The sequence below is a fragment of the Lissotriton vulgaris genome, chromosome 3_1, assembly GCF_964263255.1.
Source record: "Lissotriton vulgaris chromosome 3_1, aLisVul1.2, whole genome shotgun sequence".
NCBI lineage: Eukaryota > Metazoa > Chordata > Amphibia > Caudata > Salamandridae > Lissotriton > Lissotriton vulgaris.
Window position 1 is genome coordinate 1,665,099,026 of NC_141689.1, and position 16,055 is coordinate 1,665,115,080.

General features: G+C 47.3%; 1 protein-coding gene across 1 annotated transcript; it reads right to left on the reverse strand.

Moving 5' to 3' along the window:
- Positions 1 to 1,441: 1,441 nt before the first annotated feature.
- LOC147728323 (uncharacterized) lies at positions 1,442 to 15,818 on the reverse strand. The gene is made up of 5 exons (XM_086963776.1): positions 15,795 to 15,818; positions 13,545 to 13,649; positions 7,470 to 7,529; positions 2,251 to 2,316; positions 1,442 to 1,512 (listed from the first exon to the last, which is right to left on the reverse strand). The coding sequence occupies exons 1-5, from the start codon at positions 15,816 to 15,818 to the stop codon at positions 1,450 to 1,452; spliced, it is 318 nt and encodes a 105-aa protein (XP_086819902.1). The 3' UTR covers positions 1,442 to 1,449.
- Between the last annotated feature and the right edge of the window lie 237 nt (positions 15,819 to 16,055).

Below are 16,055 nucleotides of genomic sequence, written 5' to 3' on the forward strand. Positions count from 1 at the left end.
CAATGTCAGGAATGCAGGCTGCGCCGGTCACTGGGGGGGGGGGGGGGGGGGGGGGTGCATCCTAACATGGGACCCCCGCCCTTATGGCGGGCGGTCCCATGTCACGATAGGATGGCGGGCTAACAAAGTCCACCCACCATCCTAATGACCCCCTTAGTGACAATCCAAAGGATTACTCTGGTCACACCAATACCTGGTCTTGTTGCGACTCCAGTCATTAAACCAGGTGAACCCCTAACTACAACTAGCCTTTACCCACCATGCTCCCTTAGGTTTCTTTCTTTGGCACCCTACTAGTCCATCTCATTCTCCACCAGTGTATGCCCCTGCATTTTGTGCGCTTGCTTGGGGACAGGGGATTAGATTCCTCTCTATACTGGTCTCCTCACGGTGTCTGAGGTGCAGTACATTGTAGAGCAAAGTTCAGCCCACTTTGCTTTTGGCGCTCTTCACTTTTAGAGACAGAATGCAGTCCGTGCAGAAAAATCACTTTTACCCAGGAAGAACACAAAGCAGCCCTCCTTTGCCCAATGCTGATTTTGTAGTTTGTTGGTTCTTTGAATATCAGCGGTTCTAGATATGAACACTTGCTGTTGCTTAAAATCCCCCCGCACTGCATGTGGAGGCCCATTTGTTCTACAAGACAAAACCATTGCTTTACAACAAGCATATTGCTTGTAACAAATCAGTGATATTTATACAGCCGTTTTACTTCACTGAAAACTTAAAATCAACTTTTGATTTATGTTCCAAAGCAAATCTGTTTTCCCTGTTGATAGTTCAGCTTGAATCATTCTACAACACTAATAAGAACAGGGACTCCAGTTTGCCTGGACCATTACAGAATACCCATTTAGGATCCAAATTCGTAACAACGCTTGCCAGGGCCAGAATGGGGAAACCAAAAACAGCCCTGGCAAACAAGCTCCAAGTAGCACTGCTCCCTTAGTCTCCTTGTGGAATCTCTCCTGTCACTCTTATCGCAGAGCTCTACCTACACTACCTCCTCTTGAAGCCTCACCTTGCCTGTTCCAATTAGCTTCAGGAAGCTGGAGAGTTAGAGGCACCAGGACTCTCAAAAACAAGCCTCCAGAGCACAGAGGATTGTTCAGTGGGAATAAAAGGCCTGTCAAGCAGACTGCTGCTCACTTCTGGTAAAGGGCCCTCTTCACAATAAAGAGAGCAAATTTTACCAAGCCCCCTCCCACCCCCACCCCACTAATATCACTGATGAAATAAAGTAGATGGATTTAAGAGAAATATTTTTATTAGAAAATAAATTAATGCCTAAATAATCAGCCCCTTAAAAGTGCCTGCTATACCACTGGTTTATTAATATAAATAAAAGTTAATAAATATATAATATGCGAGTTCCAACTATTTCATATCTGCTGTGGTCCTAGAACAGAACAAAACCGATTTCCACAGTGCAAAACAAATGTGTTAAAATCAGCAAAGCGCTCTCAGTTTTGCTTTGATTGCAGCCTCGTTAGCTCCTTTCACTGTAGCAACCTAAACAAAAAAAAAAAAAAAAAAAAAAAGAGAAAATAAACTACAAGCTATTGCAGACACCAACATCACAGCTCAAGGACAGGAGGTAACAACCTCGTCTCAAATGTTAAGAGTAAACTGGAGTATAAAAACCTTGCGATACTATTAAAAGACTAACAGTGCTCTTAGCATCTCACTTCAGCCAGGTAGTGAGATTGGGCAATTTTCTTTAGAGAACACCATATTACAATCCCTCACGGACAAATTGGTATGTTAAAAGACACACAATTGTAAACCTTGCTGCTTTTCAATTTTGTTCAGCCCTTAGACATCCAAATGGAGATCTGTAAAATTGATATTTTTGTAGTTGTTCTCTCCCTGTGAAAGAAAGCAGCTGCTTTGCATAACCGGCCACACCCAGCAGCCTCTGAACTATCCATCGAATCAAATTAGCGGCAAGGGACCTCCAATATACCCCCCCCCCCCCCCCCTCGTCCATTTCCAGTACCATGGACGTAAAGGGAGCAGTTCATAAAATGCTGATGCCATGAAGGTCCAAGAAGCTTAGTTGGCCTCTAGCCAATGTTGCAGCTAAAGAATCAGAAACCACAATACAGGTATTTTTGTTTCCATGGCTTCTTGTGTGGCACTTCATTCCAGTTTTCTACAAGAAGCAAAGGGTTCAGCTGATAGCAGGGGTCTTAATTTGCTGTTTAAAGAGCTTCAAATTGTGATAGAAAAGCAGAAATCCACACATACCTTCTTAAAATCCTTGATGAAAATGAAGGTGGGCATTGCTTCTATTCTGTATCTTTCGGCCAATACCTGTTAGGAAGACACGACAATATAATTCAAGCACATTAGTTTAATGTTAGACGTAGTTCTAACTGAAATGAGTTTTCGGGAGTGTTGTGCCTTCTGCACACCCAGCCAAGCAAACCACGACTCCAGGAGTCACCATCTGCACCTGTAGAATGCCACAAGTTCAGATGCAGTTACCGCCGTACATTAGGTTAATGGAGGTTGATGCTAATGAATCTTCGAAGTACATACGTATATTGGCCACACTTTTAAAATCAAGTCGTGGAGACTGCCAAGTCAGCCAAGAAAAAGGGACTCAAATGCTCAGGTTGTAGAAACTAAATTTAACTTTAGTTAAGCAGCACCCTCTCGTTAAGTCAGCCATACCTGTGCAGGGTGACAAAAAAATTAACACAATTCGGAGGTTCTCAAAACTGCTCTGCTCCATTTGGGAATCCAGAGTAAACCCAAGACCACGAAAATGTGAAGAGAAAAAATAAAAAAAAAACACTTTAACTAAACGCAACCCTACATTGTTCTAGCCTGCGTCAGATATCTCTGGCCAAGGGCTAACAATTGGCAACTCCAAATTAAGTGATTTCAATTCTTTTTAGGTCTCGCCTGTCGATGCGCATCGAGCAAGCGAGACTATAGGGGCTCATCCACTCTTTATCCAACTGCAAGGAATCGTGGCGATTCCTTGCAGTGCCCGTGACTTTTAAGGTCAATGCGCATGCGCATTAAGCTTATGCGCATGCGCATTGACCTTAAAAGTCACGGGCGCGTGCACGTCCGTGTTTGTTTACCCTTGCCTACTCTCTCTCTCTCCCCTCTCCGCCCCCGTTCCGCCCCCTCCCCTTCCCGCCGTGTCGCATTTCTCCTCCCCCCTCCCCTCTGGCTTTTTTTTTTGTTTTTGTTTATTTTACCCGCCGATTTAGTGACAACAGATGCCTGCACTGTCTTTGGCAGATCATGCCTGCACTCTGATTTGAAAGCCTGTATTTTATTAGCTAGGTCTCCTCTCCTCCTCCCGAGGTCTGACTCAGGCTCCATGGCAAACAACTGTTCTTAAGCTCTCTGCCAAGACGTACACTTTGCCTGGATCCTGCATTTACGGCATACTGAAGCTCGCCCCGAAAGCATGATACCGACGGGCCCAACCTGTAATCTTCAGACACTGCTAATCATGGTAAATACCTTCTCCCGTCGATGGAGCGGCCTCCAACACAAAGCCGCCGCAACCTCTCAGGAAACAAAGCGGCCAGTAATCCCGCCATGCAATATACTACTGCGCCCGCACCAATTAATGAACGCGACCGAACAGTCTCTGGCATGCGGCTGGTTGCAGGAGCCCTTGGGTAACGTTGCTGAGGGCACCAAGCGCACGTGAGAAGCGTCGGCCATGTTTATTATCCCAGTAAGAAGGCAGTTGTGCACATTTCACGTTAGAGGATGCCCTGGGACAGTACCCAATATGCTGAACCATTTAATAGCCCTCACGGCAGGACTTTACTAACTAGCGTTAGCTGTGAGATTTATCTGGGGGGAGATGATTGGGCCTTTCGTGCCTGGCACAGCACTGAGCTGTTTTTTTCCCTCTTTGTCCTTCTGTTGCACTCGGTGTTTGTGCGTTTTAAATAACTGAGGCAAACATGTATCTTTCATGCAGCCCCTCGTGCTATTTAGTGCCCTCCGTGCATAAGCTTGTGCGACTTCACTGCAACAATGCACACGAGCAGAAAATGAATGGGAGCACTTGTGACTAGTTCATCTGGCATCAACTCACAAAACACCACAGTGTATACCGTACTTTAAGATCATCGTAGATCTTTACCACTCAAGAGAGGCTGGTTTTGTGGACCACTGGCAATCACCCATCGTGTCGCCCCCGTTCCGCCCCCTCCCCTTCCCGCCGTGTCGCATTTCTCCTCCCCCCTCCCCTACGGCTTTTTTTTGTTTATTTTACCCGCCGTGTCTCCGATCCTTTCGCTCTCCTCCCCCCTCCCCTCTCTTCCCTCCGGCTTCTTTTTTGTTTCCCCAGCACACTTCATTTTTACCATCAAATAGCACATTTAGTGACAACAGATTGCACTCTCCATATACACGAGGTGCAGGAGGTAATGTGCTCTGCAGACATGCCAAATAAATTCGTCCACACCCACTCTCCCCTGCACTTACATTTCTCCACCCCCTCCCCTCTCTTCCTTCCGTCTTCCTGCCGTGTCGCACCTCTCCCCTCTCCGCCCCCTCCCCGCCCCCTCCCCTGCCCGCCGTGTTACAATGCTGCATTCGGGCGCCCCCTCTGCTTCCTCCCCCCACCTTGCTTTGATCTCCATGTCGGAGCCGGCTCCAATGGCGAGCAGAAATATCTGTGCTTCTGATGGCCGCGATGGAGACAACAATGACGCGATTAAACCCCAAACCGCACAGGAATGTCACCCCCGGCCCTCATCTAATCCTGCCTGGCTGACGGCCATTACTTGACTACCCGAACACGGCTATGGTCATGAGCCGTGCCTCCCCTACTCTCCTCCTCCTCTCCTCCCCTGCCTGCCTGCCGCTAGTTTCCATTCGCTGCTCCTTTCTCGTCTCCCTGGCCCCACCGCCCTTCGATGTGAAAGTCCTCCCCCCCCCCCGCCCCCCGTCCCCTCCTCGCTCACCCTCATCTCCACCTTGTTAATATACCTTCTATATCCCCTTTTCGCCCTTCGCTCCTAGCTGCCTCCTGTAGTCCCCGAAGCACCTCATCCCGGTAGAAAGCCTCGGAACAAGTACGATGCCGCACGCCACGGTAACAGCTCAAGCCACAGTAAGACACGTTACATCGGGGGCAGGTATAGCGCGAAGGGACTGTCATGCACAGGGCACACAGGCCACCCCCTATAGGGGAGGACATCCCTTCAAAATTAGGAGCGCGATTATTAACGGCAGGCTCCATTACTCATCAGTCCTTCCTCAAAAGTTTTGTATTAATGGCACAGCTGCTCATGGAATATTGAGCCAGTCACAAACACAGTAGCAAAGCATATTTAATTACGCACAATGACAGCAAATCGGATAGCCGGACAGTGAGCGCTCGCTCTACCACAGCCAATCACAAACGCTTTCAGTTTTATAGTACTCCCCGAGCCACATGGATTGTGTCTTACTCGATCTGAATGGATTGCAGATAGAGGGAAGGCGCGGTTGAGGAGAGGCTAAAGTTGAAGTTGATAACCTGTGACGGCCGCTTCGAAATGCTCTTGATTGCATAAACATATATTAACTAGGAATACAAAGGTTGTACTTCAATGAGCCTTAACTGAGATAGAAACCAATTTGATGTTGGTTATCGTGGGTTTGATGACCGAAAACTGCAAATCTAGCGGCCATTTTAGAATGGGGTACTTCTTGAGCACATTAGCGTAAAGTACTACAAACGTTACTAAATCATTGAAATTACTCTTAAGATCTTAGTTAATAATTGTTAGGTATAACAGTAAATACATTATGTTAAAATAGTAGGTTTCGCCTCATATGTATTACGTAGTGCCGAGCCCTGCCGATAGTACGAACGTTATGCTTTTATGATGTAGACCCGAGAAGTAGGCGTACTTGTATTGCAGCTCATCGGAATACACGACAATTCAAGATGGCAGCCAGGCATGTCACCCGCAGTCAAAGTGTTGACATGAGGTACTGATCAGTGCTAGAATACTAGCTGAGCTGCTTGTTTGATCTTCTAAGCGTTTTGTGGCAGAGGAGGCCCCATTTCCCACGTGTGAGCGCAAACAGCTGCTGACCCTCTTGGGCTGAGGACGTTGAACAACCTGTCCCGTGGGATGCCTTCATCGTCCTCCAACGGCACATAAGAGGCTGCAATTGACCGGGGTCCCCACTTTTGGGACGCCCATGTCACCCTCAACACCTCACCCTCAACCCCTCACCCCCTCACCCTCACTCACCCTCACTCACCCTCAACCCCTCACCCTCCCTCACCCACACTCACCCTCACCCACACTCACCCTCAACCCCACACTCACCCTCAACCCCTCACTCACCCTCAACCCCTCACTCACCCTCAACCCCTCACTCACCCTCACCCTCAACCCCTCACTCACCCTCACCCTCAACCCCTCACCTACCCTCACCCTCACCCTCACTCACCCTCAACACCTCACCCTCACTCACCCTCAACCCCTCACCCTCACTCACACTCAACCCCTCACCCTCAACCCCTCACTCACCCTCAACCCCTCACCCTCAACCCCTCACTCACCCTCACTCTCACTCATCCTCACTCACCCTCAACCACTCACCCTCACTCACCCTCAACCCCTCACCCTCACTCACCCTCAACCCCTCACCCTCACTCACCCTCAACCCCTCACCTTCACTCACCCTCAACCCCTCACCCTCACTCACCCTCAACCCCTCACCCACCTTCACTCACCCTCACCCTAAACCCCTCACCCTCAACCCCTCACCCTCACACACTCACCCACACTCACCCACACTCACCCACACTCACCCACACTCACCCACACTCACCCACACTCACCCACACTCACCCACACTCACCCACACTCACCCACACTCACCCACACTCACTCACCCACACCCTCACTCACCCACACCCTCACTCACCCACACCCTCACTCACCCACACCCTCACTCACCCACACCCTCACTCACCCTCACTCACCCTCAACCCCTCACCCTCAACCCCTCACCCTCACTCACCCTCAACCCCTCACCCTCACTCACCCTCAACCCCTCACCCTCACTCACCCTCAACCCCTCACCCTCCCTCACCCTCAACCCCTCACCCTCCCTCACCCTCAACCCCTCACCCTCAATCCCTCACCCTCACCCACACTCACACTCACCCACCCTCACTCACCCTCACCCACCCTCACACCCACCCTCACTCACCCTCACACCCACCCTCACTCACCCTCACACCCACCCTCACCCTCACACTCACCCTCACACTCACCCTCACCCTCACTCACCCTCAACCTCATGCTAAAGATTTACAAAAAAACCCATTAACAATTCTAAAAGCACTAACTCTAATGCTGCGAGACCTATTGCATTTCTAATGCTTGTTTGTGGGGTGGGTGTGGGGCCTCCCCTTTTCGGAAAGTTACCTTTACCGATCACAGTATCAGTGTTAAGGGTTCCGTTTCACTTACCGGGCTGTCATCAACATCCACTTTCAGAAATACTACACCACGGTACTCCGTGCTGAACTTCTGCAGAAAGTATATAATGAAAATCAAAGTTATGCACGTCATGGACACTCCCACCTGCTAAGAAGCATGCGTCAAGCCACACTATACACTTCATACCTTTGAACATACGAATAAAACAATTTCATGTATTTACCGTCAAACACCAGCACGAAGTACGATGCACACGGGACGAGTAAATAATTTCAGAATACTAGGAAACAGACATGCAAGAACCGATGCACACTTAAGCCTATCCGAAATGTAACATTTAACCAGTTCAATCAAAAAGAGCTCATGGCAATCAGACCACAGTAGAAAGGGCCCTTTTAAGGTGCAGCCTCGTTGTGCCTCTCGCTGTTAACAAATGAGTATCGAAGTTTGACTTGGGCGCACTTTAAGCATCGGCATCAATTGGGCCTCCTTGTCCAGCTCCAAGTACATGTATGAATCGACCCTTCAGCGAGCTGATAGTACCTGGTGACGACCAATAACCGTGCACTACAGAGGACATGCCTATGAAGTGTAGACTCAAGTCCTCTCTGATCAGTACCCAATCCATAAGTGGGCTCTACCTTCTGGTGCCCCCCACTTGGCTCTACCTTCTGGAGCCCCCCACTTGCAGAAGAGTAAAATGAAGGTGTCACGATGGAAAACATTACTATGCGGTCCTGCAGGACACAGAAAGGACACCATTGGAAGTACTGAAGAAATGTTTGGAAATCTTACCGCCTTAAACACCTACAGCACAAAAGCATGAAGGTTTGCGTCAATGTAGCAAGTGTTCACCGAGAGCAAAAAGTCCTCGAAATACAGAAGTTAAATTCAAAACATTGATAATTAGCATGGGTGGATAATTCTCTGCATCCATGTATTGCAGAATTCTTACAACCTTCAGGCTATGGATTGCAGTACCTCTTACCTTCTATCCAAAACGCATCTTTACCACCTTTTAATGCAAGTAACTGTCACCACAACTAGTCTAGGACCAGCAGCCCCCAAAGGCCATGAGTTTCAAAGGGTTTAAACAAACTGAGGACCTGGCAGATTATGGAGAACTGTCCTACCTGCGTACAAAAAAAACTCCACTCATAAATGTGGCCATAACAATCCATCACTTGAAAATATATACAGAATGTTAAAACACCTTGGATAAAAGCCAGCAACTTGAAATTCTCTGTAATTACACCAGTTATTCATGTGTCAAAGGAAGTAAATTCCACTGACTTATCTAGCATATAAAGTGCAGGGCATAGTGGCAAAACACAAAATTGGTACAATAAAGTGCCTACAGCTTCCATCACAGGATAAAACCTTAAAGTTAAAAACTAATGATTTTAGTCTACTACTAGCACTTTAAGAAGCGGTGTTAACAGTTCATAGAGACTCTAGCAGTTTCAGATACACTAGGGATCTAGAAGTTCTAATCCCCTGTTAACATAGTCTGAATTGACATTTGTGAGGTAATTATACAATTTTTTTTCACAAAAGATAGTGAAATGAAACAGGATATCACATGGACATATCAGAAATTGAGGGCTCAAATTGACCAAGCGGGAAACCAAGAACCCGCATCACTAACCCAACCTGAACCTGGGGATGAGTTTCTCATTTAAAGTGCAATCAATCCACTCTAGGTTTGGCTCCAGGGATGGAGCAGAAATGTGAATCTCCATATACTTTGATAGACCGTTTAATATTAAAATGGTGGTCCTCTCGGCTTTGGACATTTGCTTAAATATGGATTTACTCCAAGAACTCTTCCATAGTGGCAGAGTTGGAAAAAGTCTGCCCCCCCAGGTTAGTTAACTCAGTTCTGTAGTAAAGCAAATCAGGAAAATGATGCCACTCTTTCACGTGAGGTAATCATGGATAACTATTCCGTGAGGCATGTAGATTAGCCTGGGTAGAACACTACAAAAGCCAAGGAGCCAGCTTGATGGTATCCTCACTCCACCCCCAGCTTCTAGTGTACAATATAGGTACTGCAAGCAGGAGGGCACTCCCAGAAGTAGCCCAAGCACCCCTTTTTGCTCCACCTGCAGGGGGCTTGTATTTGAGTATCCCCAAATTCCTGCACCATAGATGAATACAAGGTAACATTTCCTTCTTATAGACTTCCAGTGAGGGGCAACCGGTTTTCAACAATGCATTTAGCCAAATTAAAAAATATAGCCCACTGAGGCGAAAATTGTGCTCCTCAACTTAGCAATAGGTCACCAATTACTCCTAGCATCCACAACTACTTCCAGATATGAAAAATCCTCAGTCTGGGCAACAGGAGGACCATGCATATGGGCACCCCTCATCGTATCGTTTCTAGGCTTGCAAAACAAGGTTAAACATCTTCACTAGGTTGGTAACCAGGCTCAATGTCCCCATAAGAGGCAAACTCCTGGAATAAGCAATAAGATTATGGAAGGGGGGGGGGAAGTTGGAATTCTAGGTAAGACATTATCCATGTATAATAATGCTTGTACCTTTTTCCTGCCACCTGAAGGAGCGCCTGATACAGCATTTCAAAGTGCTGGACCAACGCCATTGATATACAAAAGAAACAATGTAGAAGCCATGAAAGCGCTGTCACACCCCTCTCCCTAGTTTATAGCCATCTGGCCATTCACCAGACAGATATTAATGAAGGGCTCTCGAGAACTGCATCAGATTGTCACCCACCCCAAGGTCAGATAAAACTGTAGTTTCCCCAACCATCACCACCCACCCCCCCCCCCCGTCCCCTCCCCCCACTCCATCTCCGACTACGCTTTCTAAGGCTTAAGAGATAAACAAAGGCCAGGCAGAAAGTGCCCTGGCTGGCTACACTATATTTAGTTAGCAGAAAATGTATATTTAGGCATTGCTCCTTCGTGCTCAGACACTCTTGGAACCTGTACTACACCTCCAACAGCGTGTCTGTCACCTACAACAGCTCTACCTCCAGCTTTACTGCTGAACCCAGCAGTGTTATTGGCCAATAGCACACAGGAGATTGTGGGTTTACCCTCTTAATTGGCACCATTACAGCAGTACACCATGTCTGCGGGTTTACCCTCTTAATTGGCACCATTACAGCAGTACACCATGTCTGCGAGAGGTCCACTTTACAGATTGCATTGGTGCAGAGACCTCATCTGGGCCTTGTTGGGTAGACTTCATTGCCCCTAAGGTTTCAACATAAATAGATTAAGGCTACGGGGAAGACCACCTCTTTGCAATGACGACCTTGGGCAGGGGAGAGGGGGGGGGGTGACATGGGCTATTCAAGGGTTGAAGGACAGATGAAAAAGTGCTTTGATCCGCCTAAGCATGTTAAACAGTGCCTCCAGTGGACTGATGGTATGGTAGCCCACCCCTTTACCCTCCTCGATTTGAGGTACCCCAAGATGGTTCGCCAGGGGGAGAATCAGATAGCTTAATATAGCTTTGATGGCCAACAGGTGGGTGTAAATAGGTTCAATCTTGCACTGAAATGGGGTCCTTACGATCTCTATAAAGGGTGTCTTTTTCACCATGTAGAAAATCCTCTTTGCCAACCCTTTGGGGAGCTTTGGAATGAGATTAGATCCGCAGGGCCTCTTAAACTTGGAGCCTGGACACTTCCTGTGGCACCTAATCCGCTGTATTGGTTTTCAGATACATCCCCTGGTGCTGATACCAATGAAGAGGCACCAACAGGTATAGGCTCGGTTGCTTCAGCTTGACTGCACATCTAGGACGGTACTTGCCACAAGAGGTGTTTTGCACACCAAGCAGGACTGGTGCAGGGCTTGGAAGGTCAGGAGAGCGGCTACTCCCACCGCCCGCTTTAAGCAGTCCAGGAAAGCTCATGTTGCTCCACAGCAGTCCGCCGTGGTCTTGCACTTTACCATGTTAAACAGAAAACACCTGGGATAAAAAATGTTTTATTTATTTTAGAGTGTGAACACAGGGACTAAGCAAGTGGCCTGACGTGGTCAGCAAGAACAAATTTACAAAGCGGGGGTGATCGCTGGTATGATTTTATTATAGCAGTAGCCAGGAACCTCGCTCGCGTTGCAGTGTCTCAGTGCGTAAACCAGCACTTTAAAGGCAAGGTGCCAGCACCCAGTAAGGCTTCTGGGGAAACAAAGTTTGCTATTTCTTTACTTGTTACTACAACCGCTTTTCTGTGAACGGTTCAAACTGGGCCTTCAAATGGGAACACAATCAAGACTGACCTTTGTGTAGTGTGTGTTGGAAGGGGGTGGGGGTGGGGGGGGGGGCAGCACTTCCTCAGAACTGAAAGTGCGGTGGAAAAACTCACTGGACGAGGAGGCAAGCAGCAGGTTATCAACAGGTTATCCACTGAAACAAAAAAGCATTAGCAACGCAATAGGTCTTGCATTTTTGAGTTAGAGCTATTGACGTTGTAAATGGCAATGTCTTTTAAGCTTGTGTAATAGAGTGGAGGCTTGTGGTTTGAGTGGAATTATGTGGAGTGTAATGGTTAGTTGTGCAATGGTGTGGTGTGAATTTGTGTAGTGCAAATGTGGTATGAGGTGCAGTGGAAAGGTGTATAGTAATTGTGTGATGGAGATCAGTGGTGTAAAGTTGTGTATGGTGGCACTGCTTATATTACAGTGTAATAGAGTGGAGCGGTGCAGACTGTAAAAGTGGTGTAGTAGTGTAGAGTGGTAAAGAGTAGAGTGGATTGGCATAGAGTGCAGTGAGACATCAGCAGTCTTTAAAATACAAAAAGTGGAAACTCAATCACTACTTACAACTAAAATAATCAATGGCAATGCAAAACTAGTTATGGCTAAAGTTGTGCAGTTTCTCCTTGATGTTGCTTGTTCGCTGGTTCCACCTGCATCCAGTCGAAGCATTGCATATTGGGACCCCTTAACTTTAGTAGGAAATGTGCTTTGTATGCTTAATTTGAGTGGAGGAGTAGGTGGTCGTGGGGAAGGAGGATGTGTTGCAGTGCTCATCGGACAGAACAGCCGACATCAGGCCTGGGGAATAAAGTGTTGTCTCAGCTGTTGCCTCAACAACATCCTGGGATTTTGAGCAAATCACTGAAGTGATATCAATAAGGTCATCGGAAAAACGGGGTTTTGGCAAAGTGCTTTCCCCTAGTTGTGGGTACTACCGAAAACAGTCTGTAGACGTTCTCCCTTGTAGACGCCCGTGTGTGTCTTTCAGTCTGCACCCCCTGTGAAGTCTGGGGTGCACAGCCAGGGCATTTCACTAGTGAGAGGAGATAGAGATGCTGCCCTTAACATTTCGAGCACATGCAGAGGCTGCGGCATCCGTGAGGAACGAATCCGTCAGCTAAAAAAGGTTTGGTGCAAGGCAAAGAAAGAGCTCACCAGACCTAAAAAGAACTTATGTGCACTGAAGTAATAACTGTTCAAATGTTGGTGCCACTGAAATGCAGAGGCAGAAAGGAAATGCTTTTACAAAATTCACATGCAGCTCAAATGTGCTCCCTAGCACCCCAGGGTTCTCCTATAAAAGTTTATAAACTTCAGCACTTTAATGCTTGCTTTACTGTGATGGGGTAAACCCTTTAGCGTACAAGCAGAGAGGAGCCACTGTCTAAAGAGTTACAATGCCTTTCAGAGGAAGCAAGTAGGGGGGGTGGGGGGACTAGAAAATACACCTTAAGAGGGGGGCAGATTGCCACCTGTTTTTCTGGTTCCACGATATTCCCCCGACCACCTGCCTATATTCGAATCGGGAACCCTCTTCTTTGATTATAGGAAGCAAGTGGGGTGGCCTCGCCCAGCCACAGACAGGCCCACCCTTGTCCCGGGCATGTCCTCCATTGCGGGAGAGCCAGGCAGACGTGGAGTACCTTGTGGGCAACCCTTCGCTGCCCACTGCGGCTCCACCAAGTGCAGTGGATTGTAGGGCGGCTGATCCCATTCATGGGGACTGGTGATGCCTTAGGGAGGTCAGGCTCCCATCAGATTCAGCAGGGTACAAAGCCAGACCGATTTGCAGTCCTTTACAAGGCAGGGCATGCCTGGATAACTGGGTCCTAACATATATAGCATTAAAGAGGGGCTTACTTACCTGAAACACAGGTGCAATCGTTCTGCATGGCCCGCACCAAGACGCCGTGAAGTCTACGACGACCAGCTTCGAGTGGGACAGCGCAAGAATGTCATCAAACTGAGCCTGGAAAAAAAAAAAAATAATGAACACAACAGATTGTTAATGTAATCATTGAAAAGTTAGAAAGACTTCTTCCAATGACCTTTCTATCTCATCTGGCCTGTAGCAGCCACGACAGACGCCCGCCTCCTACCCTACACAGAGCGCTCTAGGTTCAGCTTTTGAGCTGCAAACAAGTGATATGAGGAAATCGCCCTGGATTGTTTTACATACGAGTTTTACCCCGAGACAGATCGCTACCTGCAAGTGACAACAAAGTACACTAGTTGGCATAAGGAACAAGGCCCTGGTGATATTCAATACAACTAATCTTTTACGAACTCACCTTGTGCTAAATTATGGCATTCCACCATGTGGTGCAATTCCACCTGCAACATCTTTGCTTTAAGAACGTATAACCAGAAAATAAGTTCTTGTTTGCAGCATGTGTTCAGCACTAACCAAGGAGAAGCAGGTCAAGTTCGAATGAAACATGTGAAAACGAAACATTTTATGTACCTTGCAGATTTGTACTTAATTTTGCAAAAGCAAATTAAGTGAGTTTTACACACCTATGTTTAAAACCTCGAAGTTGCATGGAGACTAATCTACATGCCACAATCAGGATCCTCAGGTTACTCCTGAGGAATGTGAGGGACCCACCTCATGCACCCCTTGTTCCACGCCGAGCCTCCGATATCTGAAGTGTGCTGTTTATTACAGCTTAACGGTCTTTAGAGAACCAGACGTTAGGGGCGGCCTCTAGGACAATCCGTAAAAGCCACACTTGTGACGTATCTAATCAGTACTCTCCCATGGATGAGCGTGATGGCAACGGGTTTACTAAGGACCAGACCAACAAACTAAAGCGCCTAGCAGCAGAGGGAAGGTCAAAAACGAAACACTTCAAGTTGGCCATTGACTGGCAAAATATCGGATAAACTATTAGCCACACAGGACGATTAGAACAGTTACATTAACTTACAGTCGCCTGCGGAGACTTGAACCCAACGCCCCTTAAAGCCCAATGTGCCTGAAACTGACTGGAGTGTCACAAACACGGCTATGAACATGAAGATGTGGTTTATTGCGCGCTCGGGATCCCATTGACTAAAAGTCCAAAACTAGTTGCTAGCCTGGAGAAACTTGGCAGCTGCGTCTAAGAGAGACAGGCGAGCCAACAAATGAACAGGCAGAGCCGAGCCAAGGGTCTGGCTCGGATCTCAGAGCACGAGCCGAGCCCTGAAAAGGTTTGCTAAGTAGATCATACAACAACCATCACTTAAAATATGATAAAGTCTATTCAAAACTCAATTCGTATATTTCTTCAACATGGAAAGGCTTTGAAATAAATCTCATGACACCGCATCATTAAGAATGTATCAAGAGTGATAGTTCTCTAATGGTGCATGTTTAAATAGGGTCACTCATTTACACCCTGTACTGGACCCAGATTATTCAGCAACCACAGTTTTATCAAGTCAAAAAGGTATTTTTACAACTTGTATTCTGAACCCACCTTTCAAAGTGCTTTCATTTGCTTGCGATAAAGAAAATTGTGCGCAAGATCACATAATTAAGCATGTTTCCTGGTTTTACTTAGTACAAACCGGCCAGTCAATCGGTATTCTTTTGATTTCATTACGTTAAGGCGTTGCTTTTACCTCCATGCTGGTTTCTGGAGGTTTCATTGAGAGCTCTTTAAATGAACACCAGTTACATTAGGTCACATTCATTGCGTATACACGGGTGAGACGAAGGCTTTGATGGGAATCACAGGATGTGGAGCCGACGCCGAGATGGGGACCAGGTCCCCCGGCTCCGGAATCGGCAGCTCCGGTCCCAAGATCACACATCCTGGGTGGAGCGAGGAGGCAACGAGAAGCCACATAAAAACTCGAGATTCCAACAGTACCACGAGCTGGGCTTCAGCTTTCGGGGCTCCCCATCCCCAATCGCCACCTCTACTAATTAATATCCAATTAGAGAAACAGTTTCCTACTACTACGAGGAATCACAATTTAAAGAAAAACCTGGCCAAGCGAGCAGTTACGCCCCTCTCGCTTTTAATAGATGGTTTGTTTGAACAAACGAGCACTAGTTCTCCCCAGCCCTCTTCCAGAAAAAAAGAATAATAATTCCACAGCCCAGATTTAACAAGAGACTTACCACACTCCTGATCTTCCTCACCATGCTGATAACAGGCCGAGCGAAAAAAAGTACAGTAGAAAATCTGCTCTCGCAGCGAACAGACAAACAGCACAGAGCCAATACAAGATTAGTACTGGAGACGCGCAGCACCAGGGGCTTTTAAACCCGTGGGAGTGGGCGGAGCCGCGCCGCGGGGCCTTCTGTGGGGCCGGGATTTCCGTTTATCTTTAAACAAACAAAAAAAAAATCAGCTCAACTTTTTTTATCCGACACAGACGT